The sequence below is a fragment of the Primulina tabacum genome, chromosome 15, assembly GCF_025594145.1.
Source record: "Primulina tabacum isolate GXHZ01 chromosome 15, ASM2559414v2, whole genome shotgun sequence".
Classification (NCBI taxonomy): domain Eukaryota; kingdom Viridiplantae; phylum Streptophyta; class Magnoliopsida; order Lamiales; family Gesneriaceae; genus Primulina; species Primulina tabacum.
Genome location: NC_134564.1, coordinates 20,226,424 through 20,246,989, shown reverse-complemented (window position 1 = coordinate 20,246,989; position 20,566 = coordinate 20,226,424). Strand labels below are relative to the sequence as shown.

The following is a 20,566-nucleotide window of genomic DNA, read 5'->3' as shown; positions in this document are numbered from 1 at the left end:
TAAATATTATTGACAACGTAGCAGTGGACTTGAAGATTTGGCACAAAAGACGAAGAAGTATAAAAAAGAGACAGAGACAATATCCTTGAACATAAAAAACTATACAAGACAAACATTAAACGTAAATATACACTTCTTTTTATTTAAACCACGCATAAATATCATTGATTTCTTCACGAAATAAAAGAAATTAATCTCTTGAATTTATAATTTTCAAACCGGGAGCCAAGTTCACATACAATTAAGAAGAACAAACCATTACAATAGAATTTACCGGATAATTTCAAGATTTTCTTTCATTTACCATCTAATATTAATATAATAGCAAATTAAACATAAAATAATATTAAATAACTCAACTCCTTTTCAAATAAAATACCTTCAAATACCCACAAGCAGTTCATGTAATATTAGAATTTATACACAGAATCAAGTGCTTATAGTTTTTAGCGGATATGCAGTCCTTGTGTAGACTTGTTCATTCATAAAATATCATAATTATTAAACCTTGAATACAATTCAATTACCACAACACTGCAGAGACACGTTCCCCTCACCAATGGTACAAGCAATACAAAACTCAGCAAACTACAAGCTACGAGACAATTAATTATTATCATCGAATCGGAGATTTCACAAGCCGGGAGGTTCGGCAGGAGGTCCAGGTCGAGTATTCAACAGTGGCTGGAGGGCTTTCACCACGATGCTCATGTTTGGGCGGAAATCCGCTTCATATTGCACACACAAGGCAGCAACTGCAGCCAGCTGCACATGTTCCACCAATACAAGAATATTATAGTCTTGATTAGATATCAAAGATTATATTCTGATTTTGAATTTTATATTAATAAGACGGGCAATCAAAGTACGCGTTTCCGTGGACCATACGAAAAGAGCCTAAATGTAAGTACGTTATTACGACATGCTCTTACATAATACTTAGTACAGATTATAATACAGATTTGATGCTATTTAATTGTTATTCAGCAATAGAAAATCATTTCTACCATACCTCTATGAAGATGTTTTCACATAAAGCAAAGACATAAGAATTATGTTTCTAACTAACAGAGATTAACTAACATTTTAACCTTCTTGAGACTGTGTCGTAGATCGTGTTATATTATTTATCACTATATTTTTTAAATTTAAATTTCTCAACATTATCAGTGATCAAATTCATGATGTTCTACTCTGTAGGAAAACAAATGTCATTTTACCTTTGCAACTGCCTTTGGAGGGTACTCACTGTTCAGTCTAGCGTCAATGCACTGCTTTACCTTGTCTTCACTAAGCTTTGGTGTGGCCTAATTCAAAATAATTTACAACCCAATCAACAGCAGCGAAAAACATACTTTGAGACAAATGAAAATGATCACATTTGGAAAATAATAATTAAGAAATGACATGGTTTACCCATGTGACAAGACTCTGCTGTGTCCTCGGCAATGTATGATCAACTGGTTTACGTCCAGTCAAGAGTTCGAGTAGCACCACACCAAAGCTATAAACATCACTCTTTGAACTTAGTTGCCCAGTCATTGCATATCTATCACAAAAATAGAACGATTCAGAGACGATATTGGGAAAAAATCTGAGTTTGATTTCTCACTAGATAAGAAAGTTTAAATATAGCAGAAGTTAGTTATGAAGGACTATTCTATTAATCAAGCCCGGCATTTTTAAGAGCTTTTTTCTACAGAAAAAAAAAATTCATTTTTTATTACAACAATGAAAAAAAGAGCTCCTTTTACTCTGTAAAAAGAAGCTGAAATAGAAACCTAAAAGCCATATGTTTTAGGGTTCCTGAGTTAGGATTTTTAAGTGTTTCGTTAAATGAAATGGCCCTCAAACATCACTTCTTTTAAAAAAAAAAAGCCATTTTTTGAAAGAGAATAATTTAATCCATGATCATCTTCTGTGTCAAAACAGATATAATTCCTAATATGTTATTTCCAAAGATTGGAATACGAAGGGTAAAAGCTATATCATGTGTTTAAGAACTTGATATATATTTGACTAGTAAAAACTTGAAAAAACGCATACTCAGGAGCATGATAACCAAAAGTCCCAAGAACGCGAGTTGAATGGAGCCGAGCTGCCATATCAGGGCCTTGATTTGATAAATCAAAATCAGCAATCTTGGCAACGTCATCATCAAACAGTAACACATTGCTGGACTTTATATCACGATGAACTACGTGAGGCTGTGCCTTCTCATGCAAATATTCTAGGCCTTTCGCAGCTCCAACTGCGATTTTGACCCTCTGGGCCCATGACAAAACTGGACCTGGCTGTGCTCCTTTCACGCCTTTTCGTCCTGCATTAACAAGTCAAATAATGAAATGTAAATCGACACAGGTTTGAATCATATAGCATTTTACTATACTTGCAGGCACAAGTCATAGACCAAGAAGCCAAGATACATGATAGAATATTTTTCCACAATAAAAGAATTTATCGGAAAAAAATGAAGAGATATGCAGGAATATTAGATCAAGCAATGAAAAGGATAATACTTTTGTATCCATCTTCACCTCGATATCAAAATTCTTAGATAGATAGCAAGACGGTCCACAGATGTATTCCAATCAAAAATTTCAACGCATCAACATTATCAATTGTTAAATAATAATTATATCAAATTAAGAAGATGAATTCACCATGGAGAATGTCGTGCAATGAACCATTAGGAGCATACTCATAAGCAAGGATGCGGAGACCACCATCCACACAATAACCAAGTAGCTCAACAACGTTTTCGTGCTTTAGCCTAGAAACCGTAGAAACCTGAAGACAAAAATAACATAACCTTTCTCAAAACTGCTACCAATGCAGCTATACAAACAAGCACAGTGTTTCATGGGAAACCTGAGCTAAAAATTCTTGGTCCGGCTGTTTGCTAGAGTCTAACTTTTTAATTGCTGCGGCACGTTGGCTTTTCAAGATTCCATAGAACACCCTTCCGTATGATCCTTCACCAATCAAAGAATTTGTACCAAAATTATCTGTAACGTCCTTTAGTTCATCAACTGAAATAGCAGGGATGGAAATGGGCTGCACGTTAATGGTTTGTCTCTCTTTTTGTGCTACTTCTGTGGCACGATACGCTGCAGGGTTTCCTGAAGAAAATCGCAAATGAATCATCATAAAACGAATATCTTAAATGAATAATCAAGAAACACAGGCACAGGTGAGCAGGAGGATTCACCATCAGAAAAAAATATGATGAAATCCACATCACATTAACAATTCAGATCAATTCAAAAGACAATAAAATAAAGTAAAATCCTATATTAATTTGCAAGTATCAAAGTTGTCAAGTTCGTCTTCTTCGTCCTTTTATGTTTGTACATTGATGTAAATGATAAGATGGTGAAGTAACAGAATCGCAAATCACTAAATTATATCAACTATTGATCCGGCCATAGATGAGCCTCGAAGTGAGCAAGCTCTTAAGAAAGGATGAGATGAGATCCGTTAGAGTTGTCGGAAGGACTAATAATGAAAGGACGAAACAAGAAATTTAAGGAAACTCTTCAAGGACTCATGGTGATCTAACAACAAGTGCCTACTAACATGTCGTCAAGGTTCGAAGGGTTCGGAGAGGATGACAACCAAGTTGGAGTTCATTGCAACATTATTCAAGTACTAAAGGACCAAGAAGACATCAGCAACCGCGCACCCGCGAGTTACCAGCACACAGCCCCGTGCCCGTGAAACAATAGTGCACATGGGACAGCAACAGGCACGCATCAGCACCCCAAAGTCGTGTAACCGCACGCGACCACCTGTCCGAAGTGAAGAATTTCAGTAGATGTCGCGCGACGTGCATAAAAGATTTATTTTCCTATTTTAGTGTTCTACTTCATTAGGAAACATTGGATTGTTATCTTTGTGAGTTCTTAAACATGTAAACATGAAATTTTGACACAATAATTGAAGATTGATATATTTTGTGAGTTTTTCTCTCAAACCTTGGTTTTGTTCTTTCAAAAATCTAACTTATCAAAATTTAATCAATGTCGCATTTGTCAATCGTTCTTCACGCGAATTGCCTAAGACAAGTTCTTTGAAGGTTCACTTGAATTCGATTGTTTCTCTCGTGTTATTTGTTACTAAACCACGTAATTTAAGGGTGAATATCATGTGTTACTTGTTTAAAAAATCGGGATAAAACTACCAGAATTCTTTTCTCCTTTATTAAATTGAGGGCACGATTACATCGTGTTTGCTTTTCAAGCGTACAAAAATTCATATCATTTGGTACTAAAGCTTAGGTTCCTTTTGATTCAAGTTATTTTATTTTTATTTATCGATCAGTTCTTCGTTCTTTTGGTTTGCATTCTTTGTTTCTTGTGTTGCAAGATTTCTATTAAGAATCTTGTCTATCATTTTCATGTGTTCGTGAATCTAGCAATTCTCGAATTTTCTTAAGTCATTCTTCGTTATTTCTTGTCGCACAAGTTTCATCGTTTAAGTATTGCCAAAAAAAATGTTACGATAAAAAAAAATAGAAGATCGAATTATACAAAAAAAATTTCGCTAAAAAGATAGATCAAATTCTCAAAAAAAAAAGAAGAAAGAAGGTCAGTGTTCTGAAATTTTAGTGCTTATATTTTAACATTGAAAATTTTCTTGTCTTCAGTGTTGAGTCATATTCAAATTTATTGGTCTTGTGCAGTCCAAGTGAGACAGTTGCAAGTGTTTGAAATTTTGAACTTGTAAGTTTGATACACACAAACTATAAAACTTAAGCATACCTTTAGAGAGAATTTTCAAACTTATGTGAAAGACTTAAGCGCGAGTCTTCTTCCTTGGAATGACGTGTGAGATATTTGCGGAAAGGATAAAAAGAAAGGAGAGCGAGTCATTTTTGTTTGGAGTTACTGTGATGATTTGGGTGAGGAATATTTTAGTTACTTCTACTGGTGTTTCTTGCAGGTACAATGTCCGGAAGAAAAATTGAGAAGGAAGTAGGGGATTGCTTGAACCAAGGACTTTCCAAGGTTCGGATGATGGTGTTTGGTCACATCACTAGGATGATGAGGGCCGAATTAGAGCCACTACACGAGAGGAGTATATTGGAGGTTAGTACTAGTGAGAGTAAATATATTCTAAAAATATAGGGAGAGGAGAAAACGATGAATGAATATGATATGGAAGGCGAAGATGAGAGTCAAAATGAGAATTGGGGAAGGAACGGACGTGACCGAGGATTTGGGAGAGGTAAAAGAGAGGCTGTGCGTGGGAGGTACAACAATGGGGTAGAGAAGATGGTAACATAGAAAATCCTGTAGTTTCATGGTACATATGATCTAGAAGCTTACTTAGAGTGGGAAAAGAGGGTAGAGTTTGTGTTCGGACTATCACTACTACTCCGAACACAAAAAAATTAGGTTGGCCGTGTTTGAATTCTAAGATTACGCTCTTATTGGTGGGATTAACTTGTGACTACCAGAAGAAGGTACAAAGAGAGACCTATTGAGACGTGGGATGAGATGAAGAGGGTCATGAGAAAGAGATTTGTGCCCCACCATTACTAGCGTGAGATGTTCAAGAGGCTACAAAGCTTAAAACAGGGTACTAAGAGTGTCGAGGATTACCATAAGAGTTGGGAGTAGTCATGATTAGAACCAACATAGAGGAGGACGGCGAAGCTACAATGGCTCGATTTTTGTGTGGTTTAAATAAGGATATTCAAAACCAAGTGGAGCTTAGACACTACTTGGATTGAGACAAGATGATGCAAATGGCGATCATAATAGAGCAACAACTCAAAAGGAGAGGAGTTAGCCCACCAATCAAGTGGGAAGTTCATCATCTTCTCGGTCTCCCAACGTTGGAAAACTTGAAGAAAGCAAGGTGCTGACCAAGCCCAAGTTCAAACCCAAGCAAGAAGCACCTACGCAAGGAGTGCAAGGTAAATCTGAAACTCTACCTAATCGTTCTAGAGATATTAAATGTTTTAGGTGTCAAGGAGTTGGTCATATTTAGGCTTGTCAAATTGGTCAGGCCCGTCGGGTCGGCCCGCCCCGCCATAAAATTGAGCGGGTTGGGTTGATAAAATAGCAGCTCGTTTGGAGGTGGGCCAAACGGGTTGAGCCCGTTTGGGTTGCGGGTCAAATGGGTTGAGCCCGTTTGGGTTGCGGGCTGGCCCGCCAAATTAGGGTAGAATTTTATATTTTTAAGTTTTATATAAAAATTCCTATTTCTTCCTTATTTTTTCTCATGTGCCTAACTTCAATCACTCTGGTAAAATCTATATGCTTCTATTTTTTTTGAAGATGTTATACTCTTCAGTCCCCTCCCTTTTTTTAATGTTTAACTCGAACTAATCCAGAATTATCAAAATAATATAGTAAATAAAGTAATTATCTGTATTATTGAAAACATAATATTACATGAGTTAATTTTTAGTACATGTGTACGATGAAATCTTGTGTGAATTAGAATAAACACTTTATTTTTTTTATGTATTATGTTGATTGTTGTATGCTTTCAATGTCTTATTTCAATGTTTTTAAGTTTTTTATGAAAATATCTAACTGAAATATATTTTTTTTCTATGTTTATTTTAATACTGTTTAGTATTTTTTTTTAAAAAAAATAATAAGCGGGTTGGCCCGCCTAGCCCGCGGCCCAAGGTGGGTTGGGCTGGGTTGGCCATTTAGAGGCCCGCCAAAATGGCGGGCAGGCCCGCCCGCCCCGCCCCGCCCCGCCTAATGGCGGGTTGCGGTGGGTTGCGGGCTGGCCCGCCCCGTCAGCCCGTTTTGACATGTATAGTCATATTGCTAGCGAATGTCCAAACAAGAGAGTTAAGACAAATGCTTATGGAGAGATTGAATCTGGAAGTGAGGAGGATATCAAGGGTGATGATGATGAGATGCCCAAGTTGGAGGGATATGAGGCTGTTGTAGGTGAAGCGCTTGTGACTAGACGTATCATGAGCACACAGTTTAAGGAGGAAGAGAATAACCAAAGGGAGAATTTGTTCCATACTAGATGTTTTGTGAATGAAAAGGTTTGCAATTTTATCATAGATGGAGGGAGATGTATCAATGTGACTAGTTGTGAACTTGTGGAGAAGTTGGATTTGCCTACATTGAAGCATTATCAACCATATATTTTAGTGTGGTTGAATGATTGTGCGGAAGTGAAAGTGAATAAGCAAGTTTTGGTTTCTTTTTCAATTATAAGGTATGAGGATGAAGTGTTGTGTGATGTTGTACCAATGCATGTCTGACATATTTTATAGGGAAGGCCGTGACAATATGATAGGAGAGTGCTACATGATTGATTAAAAAATAGGTACTCATTTACTCTGAAGAAAGAACCTGCTGCACTTCTTCATTTGTCTCCAAATCAACTGTTAGGGGATCAAATAAAGAAAATGAAAAAAGAGATGGCCAAAAAAAAGTGAGTTGGCCATAGAGAAGAAAGATATCAAGAAAAATAATTGTATGACCCGAAAAAGTGAGCTGAAACAAATCATGCGGACACTTGATCCACTTGTTTTAATTATTTATAAAGAGGTTGTCCTAAACACAAATGAAATAGCCCGATCACTTCTGAGCATTGTTATTTCTCTTTCGCAGGATTTTGATGATGTGTTTCAGGAAGAGCTACCGCAAGGACTACTGGCATGGAAAGGAATTGAACAATAGATTGGTTTGGTCCCCAGAAGTGCCTTGCCAAACCGACCAGCATATAGGAGCAACCCGGAAGAGTCTAAGCTTCAGCGACAGGTAAGTGGACTTTTGGATATGGGTTTGTGTGTGAGTCCATGTCTACTGGTGTTGCACCTTTTTTATTAGTTCTTAAGAATGATGGTTCATGGTGTATGTGTGTTAACTGGAAGACAATTAATAACATAATCATCAAGTATAGGCACCTCAAACCTAGATTAGATAAAATGTTAAATGAGTTGTATGGTGCAAGCATTTTTAGAAAACATATCTTAAAAGTGGTTATCATCAGATTAGGATGAGAGAGGACGATGAATGGAAGACTGTGTTTAAAATAAAGTATGGGTTGTACGAATGGTTAGTTATGCCTTTTGGACAAACTAATGTTCCAAGCACTTTTATGAAATTAATGAACCACGTTTTGCGTGCACATATAGGAAACTTTGTTGTTGTATACTTTGATGATATCCTAGTGTATAGGAAGAATTTAGATGAACATGCTGAGCATTTGAAACTCGTATTAATAACACTTAGAGCTGAAAGTTATACGAAGTTTGATTTTTGCATAAGCAAACTTGTTTTCGGCTTTGTTGTGAGTTCACAAGGTATACAAGTGGATGAGGACAAGGTAAGTGTCATTCGAGATTGGCCAACCCCTACTACTATTAGTCAATTTCGAAGTTTCATGGTCTTGCAACATTGTACAGGAGGTTTGTAAAAGATTTTAACATGTTCTCTGAACCGATGACAGCGGTGATTAAGAAGAACGTCTCATTCCATTGAGGCAAGGAGCAAGAGAAATCTTTTAATGATATCAAGCAAAAATTAATTAATGCTAATTTACTTGTTTTGCCTAATTTCGCTAATAATTTTGAAATTGAATGTGATGCATCTAGTGTAGGTATTAAAGGAGTTTTGATGCAAGGAGGACGGTACTACTCACCTATGACAAAGAGTTATATCCTTTGGTGAGATCCCTTTAGACGTGGCAACACTACCTTAGGCCTATAGAATTTGTGATTCATGCGGATCGTGAATCTTTAAAGTACCTTAAGAGGCATCAAAAGCTTAACAAGAGACATGTCGAGTAGTTAACATTCATTGAAACATTCCCTTACATGATCAAATACAAACAAGATAAGGAAAATATAGTGGCCGATACACTATCATGGAGGCGCGTACTATTTTCTACCTCGGATTCGAAAATATCGGGGTTTGAGCATGTAATGAATTGTATGTTTTAGATGATCATTTCAAGGAAATTTTCGAAAAATGTATGCATGGTTCACATGATAAATTTTACTTGCATAATGTTTTCTTTTTTAGAGAACAAAAACTATGCATCCCTACGACGTCTATTCGTGAATTGTTTGTTAGGAAAACGCATGGTAGGGGTTTAATGGGACACTTTGGTGTGGTTAAAACATTGAACATATTGCATGGACACTTTTATTGGCCACACAGGAAGCATGATGTAGAGTGTGCTTGTGAGAAGTGCATAACTTGTAGACTAGCTAAATCTAGAACACAACCACACGATTTAATACTCCACTTCCCGTTCCTAATAAAATTGGATTGACATTTCTATGGATTTTGTTTTGGGGTTGCCTAGGATTAAGAAACGAAAAGATTCTATATTTGTTGTTGTTAATAGGTTTTCTAAGATGACACATTTCAATGTTTGTCATAAAACCGACGTTGCATCTAATATCACGGACTTGTTCTTAAAGAAGTTGATTGGTGGCATGGTATGCTTAGGATGATTGTCTCTGATCATGATGCTAAGTTCTTGAGTTATTTCTGGAAAAATTTATGGGCTAAATTTGCCATAAATTACTATTTTCTACAGCTTTTCATCCTCAAACGGAAGTCGTTAATAGGACTTTAGGGACTTTTTTACGTAGCAAAATCAAAAAGAATTTAAAGAACTGGGAAGAGTGTATGCCTTTTATCGAGTTGGCTTATAATCGTAATGTTCATTCTACTACAAATTATTCTTTTTTTGAAATTGTTAATGTATTTAACTCATTAACTCCTATAGACCTGTTATCTTTGCCTATGAGTGAAAGGTTAATCACATAGTTGTCAAAAGCGAGCGCCTCTAGCCTTTAGGCGATGACCATGCGCCTGGGGTCATCCCAAGCGCAGCAATTCAATAAGGCGAGCTCAGGCACTTGCCGGGACTAGCCTTAGGAAGTTCACTTAGGCGCGCTTTGGATGAATTTTTTTTAATTACTTGTTTTAAACAAATAGTCGAAACCCTAGAAACCCAACGCCCCAACAATGGAATCAGAAGAAGAGAGTTATGAATAGAAAAACGAGATGAGGGCATCTACATCAAAAACAACTAGAAGAAGACCGATTTCACATCTTTTGGACGAAGAGGAAGAAGAAATTGATGTTGATTTAGAAAATGATGAAGTCCAAAAAGAAAACAAGTCTGAAAGATCTAGGCACTCTGATGATTCGATGGAAAAATAATAATTTGATTTGAATGATTGAAGAATTTTAATCATATTACTAATTACTATGAACTTATTAATTATTTTTTGTTTTGTATGACATTGTAACTTAATTATTTCATATTTTAATATCTTTATTCTAAGATAAATATATTTTTTTAAAAAAATAAAAAAATGTGAGTCTTGCTTCGGTAAGACGCGCCCCTCAGGCTTTCTGGCTGTTGTGAGCCTCGGTGCGGCATGAGTCCTTGACAACTATGGTTAAACATGGATGATAAGAAAAAGACGGAGTTTGTTCGAGGTTTGCACGAGAGAGTAAAGGCCAACATTGAGAAAAAGAACTTGCAATACACGAAACAAGCCAATAAGAAAAAGAAGAAGGTGACTTCGAAACTGAGAGACTGGGTGTGGTTGCACTTGAGGAAGGAGAGATTCCGGAAAAGCGGCGTTGAAAACTCTTATTCAAACTTATCAAAGTTTAATCTTTATGGCATTTTGCGATCGTTCTTCACGCGAATTGTCAAAGAAGATTTCTTTAAAAGTTCACTTGAATTCAATTGTTTCTTTTGTGTTATTTGTTACTAAACCGCGTAGTTTAGGGGCAAAGATCGGGACAAAACTACAAGAATTCTTTTATTGTTTATTAAATTGAGGGCGTGATTGCATCAAGTCGTGTTTGTTTTTCATGCGTACAAGAATTCATATCAACTATTAACATGGTAAGATTTATTCCACGGATATAAATACGAGGACAAGGGCAAGGTAACAAGGGAGCCACCAATAATTTAATATGCACTATATGTTTGGTTCAACCACAGAGATTTGTCAACTCTGATATATCCGTGCATACTTTCAAATGTAGTACTAAAATATTTTTATATTTGTTTTTCCGTTAAAATTTCTAATTATTTTTAACAAGACACAATCAACTTTTAGAAATTTAATAATGACTAACACCTTGTTAGACGCATTTAAATTGCAGTCTTTCACCATAATGTATGTAATATCCTCACTTTTCCTTTTATATGAATTTCTGAATATTTTTGTAGGATCTTATTCAAGAATTAAACATGGCAGGTATGCATCAACTATGTGTATCCGATAAGTATAGGACGGGAGTATCCATGCACTGTAAGAGTTAATATTTCAATTGAGAATCTGACTAGATTTATTAAATGGAAAAAAAAATTAGCTCCATCCAGCAAAGATTTCTCCCATTCATCCAATCTGTAGAAGGTAAATTTGGCAATAATTTATAAAATCTTAAAAACAGAACATAGAATAAAAAACCTCACCTGCTGAATGGGTTGTCCTGTATGGCCCATTATCAGCGGCTTTATGCATCTCATCTTCCTCACAACAGCCGAAACAGCTCATTATTTTCACTTCTAAAGAACCTGGATTAGAAAATCTGGATAAGAGAAGCATGAGAGTTGTAAAGGCAAGGGAACAGAATATCAATGAGGAAAAGCAACATTGCAATCATTTGTATCATTCATTACGTCCGTGAATTATCACATTGGTCCTCACTAAGAACAAAAAACTGAAAAAAAATAAAAATCTTCCACAAGAAATTACATTCTCTCCATGAACTTAAATCAATGTAGTCGTTCAATCAATGTTCCTTTCATTATAACCAACGCAATCTACTAAATTATAAATAAATTTGTCAAGTAGCTAGAAGACATTTCTTTTTTCAAACAAAGTTTCACTTTCAAGCTATTATTCATCCATATCTAGTGTCAAAACCAAGTCCGAGATCCTTCGAATTTTACAGCTCAATAAAAGGCACTGTAACGGAATTTTTTCATGTCTCAGAAACAGCGAGCACTCTGCTTGTAGTTTCAAAATCCTAGCTAAAAGAAACTTAGCAAAATTGATCATTTACTTAATTGATAACAACTCAAGAATCAGCTCAACAATTTACCAATTTGCGGAGAATAATTAAATCGTGGAAGCAATTTACACCGTCAAAATACAAGCACATCATATACTGGCCCCAAGTTCCAGTAAAAGTAGAACCTTAATCAGATCCACCATTTTTCAGCTACCCTAGAAGGAAACCAAGATTTCCATGCTAAAACCTCTTCAAACTCACGCAAATGGCAAATAAAATCATCCCAAATCCCATTAATTGAATAACACAAGCCAAGGAGGATAAAAACAAAGTTTAGACTAAGAATAATAGTTGAAAAAGATTATTCAAAATCCAATCTTTCCGGGTTAATTACCTTGTAAACGCGGAAATCGAGAAACCCACAACCAAAAAAGGATCAAAACAGGCAAAATATTCTTGTGGAAGCAATGAGCAAGAGAACCCACAACTTCAAACAGCACAACAAATGCAGTCCGACTCTGACCTGTATCAACAAGAACCGTTTCGATTCTTCTTGTTTATTGACGTGTGTGTGTGTGTATTATATATTTATTTTTTAAAATAAAATAAATAATACGTTGACTGATGTAAAATATTGAAGGCTATTTTCGTAGAACAGCTACTGGGGTTTCCTTTTTCCCGTAATTATTTTATACCTATAAACTCTATATATATATATAAAATATATATTACATGTTATTTTTCTTAACACCGGTGATTTTGAAGCAATAGCTGAGGTAGAAGGCCAAAGGTCGGGTTAATGGGAACCACGGGCCGGGTAACTGGGTCTACAGATTTGACCCGGAACCACGTACCCTAGATCGGTTCGGTTACGATTTACGGGTATAAAACCCGTCGACCATAGGACCCTGACCGACGGGTCGACCGTTGCATTTTTTTTACGAAATTTATTCTATAATACCCCACCACTCCCTTCTTTTTTCCACATAATTTTCTCTCGGTCTCTAATTTTCCCTTTCTTGATTGTCAAAATATTAAGTCTCGATTATTGGTTTATTGTCAATTGTTGATTTATTTTCATATTTATACAAATGGCCGGAGCTGAATCAAGTCGTAGAGGTGGAAAAGGAAATTAAAAGTGCATCATGCCACCCAAGTTCGAGCATCGTGATTTTCCTTCATTCAATGTCAATGACTATGATATTGATTTTCCGATGAGAAATATCAAGAACGTGAACAAGAGGCTTAACAAAAACGTCATCATTAAAGTCGATAAAGTATGAGCAATTTGATGACACCTAAAAGTTAAACTCGAGTGGTACCTCGCCCTATATTGATATCTTCACCAAACATTTTGAAAATGTGATGCTTGCCTCCGGTGATATACAAGACAAACGCAAATATTGTTCAAAAACTTACAAATTTCAACAAGGAGGTGGTTATAGAAGGAGGTGGAATTCAACATTTTAATTGTTATTATAGATTTTTGAATATAAAAATTTATTGTGTATATTTTTCACCAATATATTCAAGCTCGTGATATTTATTTGTTTTCAAATCAATGAAACACATGGACTAGTAATATTACTACTAAATTTACTAAAATACAATTTTTATTAAAGGAACAGATGAAACATCACGAGGATCTTCAAGTTCCATTCAGAAACTTGAGATTTATTTTGCCATTACTTTTGATTTTAATGATGCATATGAGAAAACTTTCGAAAATTTGCGATGGCGGTAGCAAAAGCACAAATATATCAAATTTTGTCTATAATGGCAAAAGAAATTCTACTTTGCCCAGTTTCAACGGTTGAAATGGAACAAACTTTTAGTACATGAGAAAATAAATTGAATGAGAGATATACTAACTTAAGGCCGAAAACTGATTGGTCAAAAATCGCTTGCCGAACACAACATATTAAAAGTGATGAAGAAAACCAAGACGGAACCGAGGGATATTTGGAACAATGACGGGCGAGTGAATGTGATCGAGCATAATGAAATGTAATAAAATTTTATACAAAATTTTGAAAGTTGAAATGTAATAATTTTTTTATTAAAGAAATGTAATATTTTTTTTATTGAGATAATAAAATCTTTGATAAAATTTTTATTAGTTCAACTTTTCAAGCCTTCTTTTTTTTATTTTAATTTATTTTATTTTTTAAATGTTTGTTAAAAAGTAATTTTTTTAAAAAAATAAAAGGATCGAACTGGACTTGGACCCGAATAGTTAGTTCCATGACCCAGACCGTAACTGGACACGAGCGGTCTGGTTAAGGGTCGAGATTGTCCTCACCCAGACCCAAACTGAACCTCGCCCGTGGCCAGGTCTAAGCTGAGGATTGAGATTCAAGCGCGTTGATAAGATTGAATATTGAAAGTTGTAATTGAAAATAATACAAATGGGAATGTGAGAGAGATTTCAGCAAAATAATACAAATGGGAATGTGAGAGAGATTTCAGCAGCTTACTCAATTGGATTGGGTTTGGGGTTGAAGAATTATTATTATTATTAAATAATGTATTTGAAGGGATCCATATGATAATATTTGAAAGCGAGGGAATTCAAAATGTTATTTTCCTAAAAGAAGTTTAGAATAACTAGAATTTATCATGCGGCAAGAATTGTTGGCCTAAGGTTGCGTTTACTTAGCAATTAGCGAGTATGATTTGATTAATTATCAAGTTTTATCAATTTTTTACTAAAATTTTACCACTCACAATAATATATGAACTCGTTTTAATTAGTTTGTGTGATTTGTTATTCCACTATCAAATCTAACTCAAATTATCAAAATTATTCACCCCTATTATTTCATATCAAGTCCTAATTTAAACTTCATATATCCATAAAAATTATTTACTAAATAATTTATGAAGCACATCCATAATTTAAATTAACTTTTAGGAAAATTAAAACATTGAAATTTATAATTCTTGAAGTGTGAAAAGAAATGTTTACAAGGTTTTTGATAATAAAAAAAGAAATAATAATAATAATAATAATAATAATAATAATAATAATAACAAGAAAACTAAACGTAAAAGTTTTAAATAATTATGACTAATTAAAGATGCACGGTCTTATGTTTGATAAAATACAGTATCATTAATTATTATATTATAAAAATATTAAGCACTTTAGAAAAATATTACGTATTTATTTATTTTGAATTAAACTTATTATTTTTTAATAAAAATTAAGAAACATCATAAATTAGTTAAAACAAATAAGCACTTTAGAAAAATATTACGTATTTATTTATTTTGAATTAAACTTATTATTTTTTAATAAAAATTAAGAAACATCATAAATTAGTTAAAACAAATATAATTAAATATATAATACAAAAATGTGAAATTAATACTTTTCAACTATAATTATAATTTTGTTATAAAATAAATGGTAAAAGAAAGAAGATAAGAGAGGATGTGTCTCGTTAAAACCTTACCTGAGAAAATTCCAATAGAATAAAATCTCAGTGATGAAAAAATGTTAGAATTAAAGGTTTCGGAGTTTGACAAATAAAAATATTTTAGTTTGCAGATCTGATCAGATAAACTGAAACCATATAACTGAATTAATTCGAAATGAAGTTATCTAAACTGAAGATTAATGAGATAAGTCATCAGATATTGCAAGGTACATGAAAAAAATTCACGTAACCTGAATGCATGCAATCTAGTGTTTTATTTGAAATATATGTTTAATTATTTTTATGTTTTTAATGCATAATTATTGCATGATAGAATTTATTTTGTGATATTTTAAAAGTTCATGCATTAGGGTTTCTAGATGCATTTCGCACTCGAATGAGTAACGGAGAATGGGGATTTATCAGAAAAGTTATTTTATGAGGGGATTAATTTTTATTAATCAATATAAAGTGTTTTTAAATTTATTTTTTAAAAAATGAGCTTTATTAGGTATTCTTACCCGCAAGATTTTATTTTATCCGGTACGCAAATTTTACCGAATCGGAGGACTTTTTGAATGTTCGGGTAATATTTTCAAAATCTTACCAAAATGAAATATTTTTCGGGTGTGTGTTTGGATTTAATGGGCTTACTTTTAAGTTTAATGGGCTCCCAATATATTTTCTACCCTTCAATTTTATACTAGGGCTCATTAACCCTTTTATTTAACCTAAACCTAACACCTAATTTATATTAAACCTAAACCTAACCCCTCCACAAGCTGACACACCCCATCCCTATCAGGTTTCTCTCGATTTGAGCAGCCTCTAATCAACAAAGCTTCGGCCAAGCTTCACCTTTCAAGGAAAAATCCCTCCGGTGCCTTCCCTTCGCGCGGTTCTTCAAAGTTCTCGTTCAATATACATCGAGGCACGCCATGTACTTTTATTTCTGCATCATACATGCTAGATACTTGCTGATATGAGTGTTTAGTTGCATAGAAACTCTTGATCCAGCATATAACGTGGAAAGGCTTCGGTTTTTGTTCAAGTTTTTGCATTTGTTTTCATCCAACTCACGTTTTCTTTAATTTGTTGCAAGGGGGCTGCTGTGAATGTGATGTGAGGGTTGTTATCACTGAAAGAAAGTATTTTTTTAGCAGGAGTCGAGGCCTTGTTGAGTTGGGAGTGAGACGCGTGAAGTTCTTGATGTGTTGGCTCGTTGGTGAGGAGATCAGCAGCTTGGCTCGAATCGGCGGTGCAAGGGTCGATCCATACCATGGACCAGGCACTGGTGGGTCTGAGCCACGGCCTAGGAAGGCCCGACCATTGCTAGAACAAGCCTTGTAGCCGGTGGAGCGTGTTGTGCGTTTGGGTTGATGCTCGACCGAGTGGGCTGTGCTTCGTGCATGGGGCCGAGTGCGTGGGTTCAATGGGTTCAGAGAGGTCCTAGGGTGGTCCAAGAAAGGTGGGTCAGTAGTTGGTTCCATCGGATGTCATCGCACCAAGGGTTGCTTGGGGTGTTGCTGAATTTTTCCAGCCACGTTGGTGTATGGCCGAGCGTTTGAAGCTCCGTGTTTTTTGATATTTTTAGGGCCTTTTAGATGTTTTTAAGGTGTGGTAAAAAGTTGGAAAAAATTTGGTTATGTTTCGGTTCAATTCGGGTTAAAACTGGGGCTCCGGTCTGAGTTTTAAAATGATTAGGTTAAGTTTGGTATTGGGCTCGATTTTACATCTAAGGATGGTTATAATTATATTTTGGGACATTTTAAGGAGTTTGGTAAGCTTCGAGTCAAATTTTAGAGGCCCGGGGGTAAAACAGAAATTTTGAGTTTCTAGGGACAAAATGGTCATTTTGCACCTCGGGGTGAGTTTTGGTCCTTGCAGCATCCTGAGCACATTTTTATCATGTTTTAAATGTTTATGCATCACGTTTATGATTTTTTTGTAATTATGATAAATATGGTGCATGCTTGGTTTTAAGGTAAAAGTTCGTATATGCATGTTTTTATTAAGTGGTGAAAATGATGATGTTTTTGAAGGATGAGAATTGGTTGTGACTGATGATGTATATGTATACGATGACATGAGATATGATGAGCTGAAAGCCACGGCTCAGTGGATGGGTAATGTTGTCGCTGATGTCCCCGCCGCCCAGTACCGTGGTTATACGTAGATGTATCCATCGAATAGAGCTGATACGAAAGTCACAACTAATGAACTGAATTCAATTAAAGAAAATGTATATGTATATGATGACATGATGAGACATGCTTTGACACGTTTGAGCTTATACGACACGTTTATGTTCATGCTTTTAAGTTCACGAAGTATACGTTGATTATGGTATTTTTCACTTCTGTGTGCCATGTATATGTACTTGTTATTTCTGGTACAGGTGTGTTGAGTCTTTAGATTTACTAGGCATGTGTGATGTAGGTCAGCTTGATGGTGAGGGGACTGGAGGTGCCGAACTCTGAGTAGGCAGACCTGATACGGTGAAATAACCCGAGGACCGCATGTTTTCCGCATTATGATTTATGAGATTTGAGGGAAGAGGAACATTTTCATATGTTGATGATTTTTAAGATTTTTATTCGTTTATGTTTACGTATAATTTTGGATGAGTTTGGTTAATTTAAACTGCACTATTTTTAATGTCAAATAATCACGATTATTTTAAATGTTATTTCGAAAATGTGAGCTTTTTATTAAAAAAAATATTTCCGCACTTTTAAAATGAGTAGATTTTATAGTTGGTATCATAGCCGACTTCTCCGAGTACGGTGTGGTTCAGGGACAAACCTTCTGGAAGCTGGTGGGCATGTGAGGCCCGGGGCCGAAGAGGGTGGTGGGTGATCGCCGGTGCCATGAGGTTGCACGGACAATGAGCGGCTCCAGGTAGGCTTCTAGGTGGAGGGAACTTGCATGAACCTATCATACACCGGAAGGAGAGGGATTCAGAAACAGTTCAGGTATGGGACTGTGCAGTTGAATAGAGCTTAAAAGATATGATATGTACTACTCATATCAAGAAGGTGCATCTTCTTTTTGGTAGCTCATCACATAAGAACTCCAAAGTTAAGCGTGCTTAACATGGGGCAATTTTAGGATGGGTGATCCCCTGGGAAGTTTCCTAGGGTCCGTGTGAGTGAGAACATAAGCACGCTGGAAAGACTCATCTTGATACAGTGAGGACAGTCGTCGAATCTGGGGCGTTACAGTTGGTATCAGAGTAAGGGTCCTATATAGGTTTGTGCCACCGCCATCTTTTGCCGCTCAGTCTTCAAGCCTCAAGTCTGTAAGCTTTTATGTTTAAATGTTTTAAATTATTTACTGTTATCACCTGCATGTTTACACGATTTATGCTTTACGATGATCTATTGTACATGTTTAACTACTTCTACGATTCAAGAATTTATTATTTTAAAAACTAGATTAATTGCATGATGGGTTACGTTTATGAATTAGACTGTATTCAGATATACCTCCAGACGGAGATTCCTGGAGGAATGTAGTGCCCAAATTCAGTACACGTATAACCCATGCATTTATTTAATTATTAAATCATTTAACTAAATTTAAATTGATTTTAGTAATGCATGATTTACGAAAATACATTATTTTAAATTATCCATGTTTATGTGATGCACGTTAAGATGTTTTTCGAGCTTCATGTTTCAGGCGATTATTCGATGCGGGACCAAGGAAAAGAGACCGGTGACGAGTTTGGCAAATTTTAAATGCGGTATTTCATTTTAAGTTGGGTTTGGGGCATTCTAAATAATTTATTTAGTATTTAACCTTTTAAAGCCTAAATTGTTTATTAAGTGATTTTGAAGCTTCAAAAGTTTAAAAGTTTAGTGGTTGTGTGTTTTATCTAATTGGGGGATTTAGTAAATGAGGGGATTATCTTTTAATTAGCATTTTTAATTGTTAATTTAGCATATTATATTCCCCTAATTTACTAAACTCACGCACACGCACATTATTACACACACCACTCACGTAAGTCACACACACATATTTCATTTGCACACACACATTCTTCCATCTCATTTTCTTGAGAAAGAAACCTAGGGTTCTAAGATACACAGCAGACGCCCCCTCCCTCTCCATATTCTCCAGCAAATTTCAGTGATTTTATTGCAAGAAATTAGTGTCACGTTCGTCCCGGATCAATCCTCGCACTCGTTCCGCGTCAGAGTCGTCGTTTCGGTAACGTTAAACATCAAAAGGCACGTATAATCTCTCTTTTCTGCGTCGATCATGTCATAGTATGTGTTGCGTTGTTTTTATGCGTAAAATCCATGTATGATGTGTAGTAGTTTGAGCAGGAAATTTATCGATGCGTATTGCAATAGTTTTTAGATCTAAAATCTCGTTTTTCCACTGTATTTTGAGTTACTGCGATTTTTCAGTCGAGAATCTGAGATAGATTTCAACACGAAAAATGTAGAATCTTTTCGATACCTTCGATTTGATATAAGATTCGAAATTTTTGGATAAAAATTGAGTGAGTTATGGCGTTTTTCGTGGGACTGCTCAAACTGCATTTTCAGAAAATTATGATATTGATGCGTTCTTGAAGTTTATTTGTTGCAGGCTTCGTTGGGGATCGACGGGCGATCGTTGTTGCGTCTAGGTATGATTATTATGATGTTAGGGTTGGTATTTTGTATGTCGTTCAGTGTCGATAGGTACTCGAGCACCTTAGTAGTTGTAGGAATCGAATTGGTGTCAATTACCACATTTTTGAATTGTATGTGCCATAGGGTGAACATCGTTGCTTGGGATGCTGTACGAAATTGGTTTGATGTTATAGCATGCTAGGATGGGTCTCGGGGTGTCGATTCATAGTCCGTGCAATCGAGTCTAGAAAGTTAAGCAAAATATCTACAAAAATTTTCGTAAGTTCGCGTTCACAGTAGGTACACTGGTCCCATACACGGACCCTGACCCGGGGTCCGTGCCTTTGTTTCTTTCACGGTGTCATCCTTGCGAGCCTACACGGACCCCTAGATGGACCCTAGCACGGGGTCCGTGTCCTCACTTCTTCCCGAGTTTCACTTTTGCGCACCTACACGGACCCCCACCCGGACCTCAGCACGGGGTCCATGCCTTCCCTTTTCTTCACGAGTCATTCCACCGCACCCA

At 35.7% G+C, this 20,566-nt stretch overlaps 1 protein-coding gene across 3 annotated transcripts; it reads right to left on the bottom strand.

The window, feature by feature from the left end:
• Nucleotides 1–399: 399 nt before the first annotated feature.
• LOC142526987 (pto-interacting protein 1) lies at nt 400–12,574 on the bottom strand. 3 transcript variants are annotated; one of them, XM_075631691.1, is made up of 8 exons: nt 12,382–12,574; nt 11,446–11,547; nt 2,872–3,122; nt 2,664–2,790; nt 2,047–2,320; nt 1,417–1,549; nt 1,221–1,307; nt 400–765 (listed from the first exon to the last, which is right to left on the bottom strand). In XM_075631691.1, the coding sequence occupies exons 2-8, from the start codon at nt 11,525–11,527 to the stop codon at nt 634–636; spliced, it is 1,086 nt and encodes a 361-aa protein (XP_075487806.1). In that variant the 5' UTR covers nt 11,528–11,547; nt 12,382–12,574; the 3' UTR covers nt 400–633. The 3 variants fall into 3 exon arrangements, with proteins under 3 accessions (XP_075487806.1, XP_075487804.1, XP_075487805.1); XM_075631689.1 differs by having other exon boundaries at nt 11,446–11,561; nt 12,382–12,573; XM_075631690.1 differs by lacking the exon at nt 12,382–12,574 and adding an exon at nt 11,653–11,670 and having other exon boundaries at nt 11,446–11,561.
• Nucleotides 12,575–20,566: the final 7,992 nt, after the last annotated feature.

Bases quoted from the DNA above. Each gene is read 5' to 3' on its own strand.
- LOC142526987 (XM_075631691.1), bottom strand. From the start codon at position 11,527: ATGAGCTGTTTCGGCTGTTGTGAGGAAGATGAGATGCATAAAGCCGCT. The intron at 1,550-2,046 runs GTATGCGTTTTT...TTTTTGTGATAG, and splicing joins TTTGGTTATCATGCTCCTGA to ATATGCAATGACTGGGCAAC. The intron at 1,308-1,416 runs GTAAACCATGTC...ATTTTGAATTAG, and splicing joins AGCAGAGTCTTGTCACATGG to GCCACACCAAAGCTTAGTGA.